The sequence below is a fragment of the Andrena cerasifolii genome, chromosome 4 (genome assembly GCF_050908995.1).
Source record: "Andrena cerasifolii isolate SP2316 chromosome 4, iyAndCera1_principal, whole genome shotgun sequence".
NCBI classification, from domain to species: Eukaryota; Metazoa; Arthropoda; class Insecta; order Hymenoptera; family Andrenidae; genus Andrena; species Andrena cerasifolii.
In genome coordinates this window covers 12190806-12200761 of record NC_135121.1, presented here as the reverse complement: position 1 = coordinate 12200761, position 9956 = coordinate 12190806, and the positions used below count along the sequence as shown (strand labels likewise).

Genomic DNA, 9956 nt, shown 5'->3' with positions numbered 1-9956 from the left:
ACCTGCAGGCGTGTTCAGTGGCGGATTTAACAGGGCGGTGGATGAACAGTTGCCGCCTGGGACCCTGCCCAGAATACCCCGGGGCCTAATCTTAAAAAAAGTAATTATGATTTATTTTTTTTTCTGGATTATTACACTGAGCCCGTTTTTAGTAAACCACCTCCTCATTTTCCCGACAAATGGGCTCCTGCCCAGAAGGCCCTCCTAGCAGAGACAGGTAAAATTTGTATTTAAATAAAATTTCGAATAACGAATGTAAAGTTAAAAAAATTATTCGTCATTCGTTCGTTGACCCGAGCTAACTTTATTCGACACAAGACGAATAATCTTTTTAATTTTTATTCGTTATTCGGAATATTATTTAAATAAAAAGTTTGCCTACCTCTACCACCTAGGTATTATTTTAAAACAAAAATTATGCTTTTATCCAAACACTATATTTTTTTCTGTACTACTGCACTTAGCCCATTATTAGTAAATTACCTATTAATTTTTCCGAAAAAATGGCCTCTGCCCAGAAGGCCCCCATAGGGCCCAATCTTTAAGAAAAGAAATTATGATTTTATCCAAACTATATTTTTTGTCTGTGTTATTACACCGGGTCCGTTTTTAGTAAACTACCTCTTAATTTCCTCGAAGAAATGGGCCCCTCGGAACATTTGCCACCTGGGCCTTTTTTCTTAAATCTCTCACTGACGGAGTTAGCGGACCCATGTTTATCGGGTCTAGCGGGAGCGCGTGGAGGAAGTCGTCTCTGGTGGAGCCGCGCATCGATTCACCCTCTTTCTGGCGAGTTCAAAGAGCAACAACGAACGGAAGACCGTCAACGACCGTCGAGCCGAAGGAAGAAACATCATTAATAACGATCAGAATTATATCATGTTTGGTATAATTTTCATTGCAAAAACTCCAGCAATCCATTGGTGGTATTTTTATGGAGACCTACTATTAATTATAGAAATTCCCATTTTCATTACTGAGTGGCCTATTGCTGTCCTTGTCTTTATGACTCTAGGGTGTAGGACCCCCGAAGCGCGTGGTGCGAGAGCTTCGACCCGAGAACCTTTCACGATCATAAAAAAAGGTCGTCCCTTTCACCTTTCCGTGATTTCAGGACTCCGTCAGTCCAAATGCCCAAATATCGTTGGCAACCAAATTTTAGTTTCACCGAACGGATATAGGGGTTCTACACTGACATCTGCTGACAGCCCTGACACGGACAAGTGTGCGCTGCTCGATTGTAAAGCACGCAAACGATATTTTTTTAACACTGATTCCCACGGCCCGGAACTGACGGGTACGGAGAGACCGTCGAATTTCACGGAACTGACAAGTGTGCGCTGCTCCATTCCAAAACTAACGACCGATACCTTTTTACGACCACGGAACTGACACGGAACTGATACGGAACGGATATGTGTGCGCAGACCTTAACGCTAGGCGAGAGCGCGGTTCCATACAGTTAGGTATGGCCTAGGTTGACCAGAGAGGCGAGAGGCGAGATATAGAGGGGTGGGAGAGGGTGGCCTCCCCTGACGATCGGGTGGGTGGCGTGGGTGTCGGTCGGAGGTGGAGGAAGAGAGGGTGGACGAATAGGTGGGAACGCATGCGCCCGCTCGGGCAGGGATGCTCGACGAGCGAGAGGGAGGACCCTGATGGTGGAGGAGGACAGGGGACACGCGAACGAGGGAGGAAGAAGGGAGATATCGCGATTGTCCAAGTGGCACGAGACCGATAAAGATGAATCGAGGGTGTCGCAGCGTAGCTGGAGAAGGATCGCGTCAATGGGGGTAGGGAAGGCGACAGGGGTGGGTAGAATCGGCGCAGCCACGGTGGACAGAGGAGGACAGAGGAGGACAGAGCGGCGAGGTCTCCCGCGTCTAGCCAGCTCGAGACTCTCTGCCTCCCACCCAGCTCTCCTCTTCCTTCCTCGCTTTCTCTCTCTCCTCTTTCAGTGTTCGTTCGAACACGGCCCGGTACGGTTCTGTCGCCCCGTGCTCGAGGTGTCCTGCTCGTGATGGGAGCTCGCTGTCGCGGTGCTATCGGCAAGTTCCCCCGGTAGCCGGTTCCGCGTGCCGCCGATGCCGCAGGCCTCGTCAGGGTGACAGACGCGCGACTCCCTTAACAACAGGTCGTTACGCGATCGCCGATAGAGTCGCCTACCCCGCAGGGCGCAGGGGAGCGGAGAGGCGAGCCAAGGAAATCAGGGGTTGGTTGGGTGAAGTGCGTGGTGAGAGAGTGTGAAATTCCGAGGGAGGCTTTACGGCCAGTGTGCGTGTGACACCCAACGGACAGAGAACCCTGGGGCTTGGATCGTCCGATGGAGGAACGCTGCTGAGACCCCGAGCGTCGAGACGGGAGAAAGACGCGGGTTCACGCGGGTGTACGCGAGTTGTCCATCGCCGGGTGGGTGGTCCGGAGCGTCGTTGCTGCCTCCGCGAACCGGGACAAGCTTCTTACTTCTCGCCGAGGGAAATCAAAGTGGTCCCTTTTTGCTCGTCTAATTGAGAGCGGCTCGGCTCGGTCGTAATTGTAATTGAGTATATAACCGCGAGGGCGAAAAGCGAGGGAAAGATGTCGGGGAACTACTCGGCCCGCTGCGAGCCCGGTCTGATGATCCCGGTGTGGCGCCCGGAGGAGAATCTCTATCTGTCCGACGTGATTTTCCGCGGGTTGGTGTACTTCCTGCTGCTGTTGTACCTGTTCATCGGCGTGTCGATCATCAGCGACCGGTTCATGGCGGCGATCGAGGTGATCACGTCGAAGGAGAAGGAGCTGGTGGTTCGCCGCCAGGGCAAGGAGCCGCAGATCGTGATCGTGAGAGTGTGGAACGAGACGGTGGCGAACCTGACGCTGATGGCGCTGGGCAGCAGCGCGCCCGAGATCCTACTGTCGATCATCGAGATCTGGGCGAAGAACTTCCAGGCCGGGGAGCTGGGCCCCGGGACCATCGTCGGCTCCGCTGCCTATAACCTCTTCGTCATCATCGCGCTGTGCGTGTTCGTGATACCCAACGGTGAAACGAGGAAGATCAAGCACCTGAGGGTGTTCTTCGTCACCGCCACCTGGAGCATCTTCGCTTACGTCTGGCTGTACTTGATCCTAGAGGTGTCGAGCCCCGGCGTACTCGAGGTGTGGGAGGGCGTGCTAACCTTCTCGTTCTTCCCGGCGACGGTGCTGACCGCGTACATAGCCGATCGCCGGCTCCTAATCTACAAGTACCTGCACAAAGGCTACAGGATGAACAAGCGCGGTGTGATCGTGCAGGCGGAGGCCGGCGACTCGGACGGCGGCGTCGAGCTCGAGATCAAGCCGCAGCAGGACAACTTCCACAGAATGATGGACGGCGACACGCCCGAGGCGAAGGAGTTCGAGCAGACGAGGAGAGATTACATCAACACGCTGAGGGAGCTGAGGAAGAAGTACCCAACCCTGCCTCTGGAGCAGCTCGAGGTGATGGCCCACGAGGAGGTGCTCGGCAAGGGGCCGAAGAGCAGAGCCTTCTACAGGGTGCAGGCCACCAGGAAGATGGTCGGGGCGGGAAATCTCAGCAAGAAGATCAGCGAAAGGGCCCAGAGCGATCTGAGCGAGGTGAAGGCCGAGCTGCAGAGGCAGGAGGCAGAGAGCATTGATATCGAGAACGTGAACGCGATGAGAATCTTCTTCGAGCCTGGACATTACACCGTGATGGAGAACGTTGGCACCTTCGAGGTGGGAGTGACCAGGGCTGGCGGTGACCTCAACAAGGCCTGCTCCGTCGACTATTGCACGGAGGACGGCTCCGCGGAGGCTGGCTCCGACTACATCAGCGCCAAGGGCACTCTGACCTTCGACCCTGGCGAAACCAGGAAGACCATCCAGCTGTCCGTCATCGATGACGAGCTGTTCGAAGAGGACGAGCACTTCTACATCAGGTGAGAGCAGTCTTTACCTTGTTTACACCCTTCGACAAACGCTAATGGACTAAATAAAGGACTTCTCATGACCAACGCATTGTTCATCGCCTATATTATTATTATTATTATTATTTTTTTAAGTATATGAACGGGCTAAACCCTTTGTTATAAGAAGTACACACAAACATAGAACAAACAGTTAGGAAGTACAAAAGAAAAATAATTAAAATGTGATTTTCTATTGGAATTCATATAGGTTCTAATGTTATTAATAAGATGTATTATAAACTGTAGATGCGTTTACACGTCCGCGATTAACTAGTAATACATTCATTTACGAAAATAAATGAGATTTACAATATTTTTCCTAGACTTAAGTTTCTCGGGAAATAAGAAATAAGCAATTATAAAATTTCTCGAGAAATTCTCGAGAAGGAACGCTAGTTGTAGATACTTCGATCCAGGCGTTTCCAGCAGCGATCACCGAAATCGAGCTCGATTCCAGGCCACCGTGCAGAATATTCACGGGCACGGTCAAACGACTGAAACGTCGCGACCACCTCGACGAGACTGAAAACTAGTCGAAAACGACAAGCATTCGCTCGACAAAAACAGACGTCAAAATAAATGTTCTCTCGCCTTTCGACGGACCCTCTGCGAGCACCGAGATCTTGTAACTGTTCCGGAGACTAGGGCCAGGGGTTCATCTTGTCGAGGACACTTTGCTTCATTATCATAGATCCCCCAAGTTCGCCAAATCCGTCTGCGATTGGCGAGAGAGCGCAGCCTCAGCCTTCGCAATTAGACGGGAGCCACTTGCTCGTTCTGGGAGCGAGAGGCTGCTTAAACGACCGCCAAAGACATTCGGGGGAATGGATCAAGGGCGCTCGCAGCTGCAGAGCTACGTGTACCCAGCTTTTATGGCCACGGTCAATAACCACGGGAACTTTAACGACCCCGTGAACGCCCCTGGGCATCATAGCTATGCAGGGTGGAGGAATCGCGCTGGAAATCGCATTAAAGGTCGGATAATCCGCCGGGGAAAGGTGAAAGGGAAGTTGGTCCGCTGGGCTGTGAAAAGTTTGGTGCGAGCGCCGGACACGTGCCTGACCTTTTCGATCGGTTGCCCACGCGAGTCGATACCAATACCGGTCGCGTTCTTTGGGACTGTTTCCCTGGATCTCGTGGATCACTAGTTTCGGGACAAATTTAGAAACATTTCTTTGACACTCTTCTGCTGGGGGCGAAGTGGGTAGAATGGGTTTAAATTTGAGTAAATATCGAATTCGTAGCGTGGAGTAAGTGAGGGAATTTGTGGATAAGAGTGGACGGGAAGGACAAGGTTCCCCTCTTTCGGAAAGGTCTACCTCGATAACCGATTCCTATAGAATTCACTGGCAGCCGGAGTGACAGTTTTAGGAATATTGGCATCGCATCCACTCGCTCATAAAATAGTCTCGAGGAGATCCGCCTATCGGGTTCGCGCCTAGGCGAGGCGTAGCGTGAGTCAAATTGTCATATTGTCAAAATGGATAAGACTAGCTTCATAGGAATAATAAAATGAGCCGAGAGGCGTAGTGAGCGTCGACCATAAGGTCACGCCCAGTTGGCAGGCCAAAAAGAACGTGATCTTAGGGAGTTTATTTTGTTAAAACTAATGTGTTTTTCTTGCAACTCATTCCTTATTTTAAAAGTACATATAATGAACAGCTCCCAGTAATTTTATTATAGAAAAATATTAAAAAATGAACGAATAACTTGCTACTCTTGCGGAAACTATTTTTTTTTAGCGCTGAGTACGATTTCTCCTAACCAGATCATCCGAAATCAAGAAGATTCTATTAACATATTATATCCTTTATTTCTTTTTTTATGAAAATTCTTATTTTAATCAATGAAAAACAAACAATTTAGACGTCGAAAAAAAGACATCGAATTTTTTGAAAAATCCTTCGTTCAGGAACAGGATAAACTCGAATATTAATAGAATCTTCTTGATCTTTCGATTTCCCATGATCGGGCTCAGAGAAATCAAGCTCACCGCACCGCGCCTTTAAAAAAATAACTTCCGAGACGATACCTAGCTGTTATTCTTTCTATTTTTAATATTTTTCTGTAACAAAATCACTGAGACTTTCTGAATATATGTACTTTTAAAATAAATAATTGGTTGTAAGAGAAATACATTAGATTTTTTAAAAAAAAAACATAGGTATATAAATCCTTACTGATGAGTTCACTAGCAGGCCTAACACAAAGCGCACACTCCTTACTAGTAGAGCTATGACAGTTCAAACCGAAATTTGAGTTTCAATCCAAATTTGTATTTCGCCCTGACCTTGAAACTCAAATTTGGGTTTGAACTTGTCATAGCTCTACTACTCTCGCTAGTAGCATTTATTGTCGGCATTTTGATGGCCAACTAATTCCCAACTTGGGGATACTGTGGTCCAACCAGAAATGCTACTAGGGCTGCTTCCCTTTCTCCGCTTCAGTCCTACCTTCAACTCCCACCTCCAAGCCTCTTCCTCCTCGACCTACGCCAAAGAAATCGCATTGTCTCGTGATTACAAGAACGCAACCTGTCCCACTGATCGATAGCAGCTCGCTATAATATCCGACCCAAGAAAGCCCTACACAAAACGTTTCAATTGTCCGCCGACGAGGATTGAATCCGCGGCAGACGGGCGTGCAGAGGAGCGCGAGGAGTAGCTAGCAGTATCGTGTTCGTCTGGGGAAACACGAGAACAGGCGGAGGAAGAAAAGGGACAATGGGGCAAGCGTTGTTTCGTCGTTCCGTCAAACATCGTCGGACCTTGAAAAACCGTGCAGCGCGTCGCTCGGCGACGGTTCAGGGGGTTGCGAGCGAAAGAGAGGGGGCGGGAAAAAAAAATGTGCCACGAAACGTTCCATTGTCTCGCGAAGCAGATTGGACCCTGAAAAAAAAGCGTTTCTCGCTGTCGATGGAACTGGGTCGAGGTCGGAGAACAATATCCGGTCAGAGCGGAGATAAATAACAAAAAGAAGAAGCGCCGCTGCGCATTGTTTTAACGATCATCGAGTGTAATGAGCGCCGAGATCGAGGGGGTGCACTCGAACGCGGCGCGCATACCTCTGTCAACGAGCACAGCGAGACAAGCCCGACGAATTATGTTGTACTGCCGATCCTGTCCGTCGCTTCTTTTCAAGTATTTCACGCGGGGTAGTTGGGAAAACTGTGCTACGAATGCATGATCCAGGCAAGCTCGCGTAAAGTAACTTCTGCGTGGGACCTTCCACGGATGAATCTTAAATCTACTCTGGATCAGTGGCGATTCATTGAATAATAATATTGCAAAAGTGATCATTGGAGTTGATGTCTCTCCTCATTTTTCATTTCGCATTTAACCCTAAGTAGTGCAATGATTCCCAACCGGTGGGTTGTGTTTTCTGGTGGGTCGCCATGTTTTTTTTTTTAATATTATTAAGTTAGAATTATATTCTGAAATACCTATTTTTAATGTTTTCTTCACCTTATTAAATTTACCTTATCTTATATGGGGGGGTTACAAGTTATTTGAATATTATAAAAGGGGATCACGACTCAAAAAAAGGTTGGGAGACATTGCCTTAGAATTCCTTTTTAATTTGAAATATTACAATTTTAGTAATAGGAATTATTAATATATAGGATAATAACCCCTTAATATATATATATATTTTTAGTAGCCATTCCCACTCTAGCTGAGTATTTTAGCCTAAAATAAAACAGAAAATTTAATAAAGACGAAGACTAAAAATAGAACCAAAATTGAAAACATGAATGTTGATTTATTTAAAAAAAATTCTTTTATTGTATTTTAGACTACTTAAATATAAAGACAGTGGCATAAATTGAAAAGAAAGGCACATTTATTGCCTTCGGAATATTTTTCTTATTATGCTTTTATATATTTAAGTAGTCTAAAATACAATAAAAGAATTTTTTAAATAAATCAACATTCATATTTTCAATTTTGGTTCCACTTTTAGTCTTCGTATTTACTGAATTTTCTGTTTTCTTTTTTACGCTTAAAATACTCAGCTAGAGTGGGAATGGCTACTAAAGATTCAGCAATAACTAGAACATTTAGCCGCGAGATCGCTCCGCGCCCACTCTAGGCCTTAAAGCGCCACTTTGCCCCGGTCCTCTGGGTTGAGGTTCGCGGAACAGGGAGCGACCCAGTTGCCCAGACGAAAACAGGAAGCGCACCGGAATCGAGACGCCGGCGAGGGCTGGATCGCGGCGTTTAATCCGACCCGCGCGCGAGAGCAAATTGATAATCGTCGGTGAGCGCATCTTTCAATTAGCTCGGGGCCGGATGGCGCGCGCAACTTCATTACCGAGTAAACTGCACGCACAAAAGGGACTCGCCATTTATTCGCGGCTCCATCGACGCCGATGCACGCCGGGACGCCAATTACGGTCGATTAATCGTGGACGATGAGTTTCTGCCTCGCAGGGAGGATCTGGCTCCAGCGATGGGGAACCTGGGGTCGCGTGGCCCTGGACAGCGGGCCGCCATTTTGGAGAACCGATCGAAAGGGATTAGAGGCGTAATTTCGAGCGTCGCGACGCGGCCACGGTATACACCGACGAGATTGCGAGGCAGGCTCTCTCGTGTCTCTCCTCGCGAGTGCTCGGGCCTATCTAACGAAGCGTGGACCGGCAAAGAAGATGGGGACTGGAATACGCCGACGGGTACTCCCGGGACACTCGAGACAAGTACGAACCACTCGGATTAAGAGCGACGAAATTGCTCCTTTCTGGACTATCTCCGACGCGCCGACGATTCTTGGGTTTCTTTCCCTCCTTTTCGCTTCTTTTGATCCCTCGAGCATGGCTCGCGATAGCTACCAGGCGCCTCGAGTCGTCCGCGACGATTTCGGAGGTGGGTGATCCTCGAGAGATGCGGGAATGTTGGCGGACTCGACTGACTTTTCATTTAAATGCCTCAGCGCAGTGCTGGATTAACCAATAAGGAAGATAAGCACGCGCTTAGGGCATCAGGAGATAGAAGGGAGATTTCAGCACACAAATTTTCTGAATTTTAAAATCTAACCTCTGTTAGAAGCACTTTTCAGTCAAATTATCGGGAATGCCTAAGAAAGTGACCACCCTGTACAACGGGGCCTCGAAGTCTTTCAAGCGCTTTGGGCCTCAATAGGTCTTAAGGTGGAGTCAGACGGCGCGTGAATCGGCGAGCCATGAGCGATCTCACAGCGCGTGAATCCACCTTTAACTGGACCTGGCTCGGCGTGCGCAGAGGAAAGGACATAAGAGAAGGATCTGGATTTTCTCGGAAAGCGTTGAAAGTTTCCTCGAGAACTGTAAAGAACGGAGGATGCGCTTGGTATCTTGAGATCTGTAACGTCCTGCGAACTCGTTTAATTATGGTAATTTTATCGTTCCACTAGATCTGTTCGGGTAATTAAACTGTATGCTAATTACAGCGTTTCGTTGAGTGAAAATCTAGCGGGCGTCAGGTCGCGTTCCTTATTTTTCTCATGCATTTTAAACGCGTCCGAGTCTTGTTCGGAAGGGAAGATAGCCGCGCGACATAGCTCTTACTTTCCTCGCGCATCAGCTGGATACGCTGCACGTTTTTCCGCCCGTAATCCCGCGCAATCGCTTCCTAGATTGTCAGCCCTCCGTTTCCCTCGACTGCCGGCTCCCAGTGAAATACGTGGATTTGCTGAATTTCATCAGCACTGGCCTCTCGTTTACGACGGCAGGGAAAGAGCTACCGGATGGGATTGTCTGATCCTTGACGGGATATTGTAGAACACTCGGGATGAATCAAGCTTAGAGTCTCTAGCAGAGCTCTTAGAGGCGTATCGCGACCAGAGTTGGGCGTTATACGAATAAAAATCCCTGATCGTGATTTCTCTCGGAAAGCCTAAATTAATCCTTCCCTTGACCGATCAAGATCTTCAGCTATTACTATAGAACATAGAAGCAAGCTCCCCGTGCACTTGGCATCCGTGCTTTGGAGTCTAAAGTTCACCCAAGACTAATCTGTCTCTAAAGTCTCGACGGAC

The 9956-nt window shown here is 48.4% G+C and overlaps 1 protein-coding gene across 3 annotated transcripts in view; it reads left to right on the top strand.

Moving 5' to 3' along the window:
• The first annotated feature begins 1973 nt into the window (after positions 1-1973).
• Calx (sodium/calcium exchanger 3) overlaps positions 1974-9956 on the top strand; it is a 120614-nt gene continuing 112631 nt past the window's right edge. For all 3 annotated transcript variants that reach the window (XR_013085255.1, XR_013085254.1, XM_076811451.1), the window contains exon 1: positions 1974-3914. Coding sequence is in view for 1 of the 3 variants with exons in the window: in XM_076811451.1 (XP_076667566.1) it covers positions 2575-3914 (1340 nt within the window). In the remaining 2 variants the exon portion in view is untranslated. The remainder of the gene's footprint in view (positions 3915-9956) is intronic.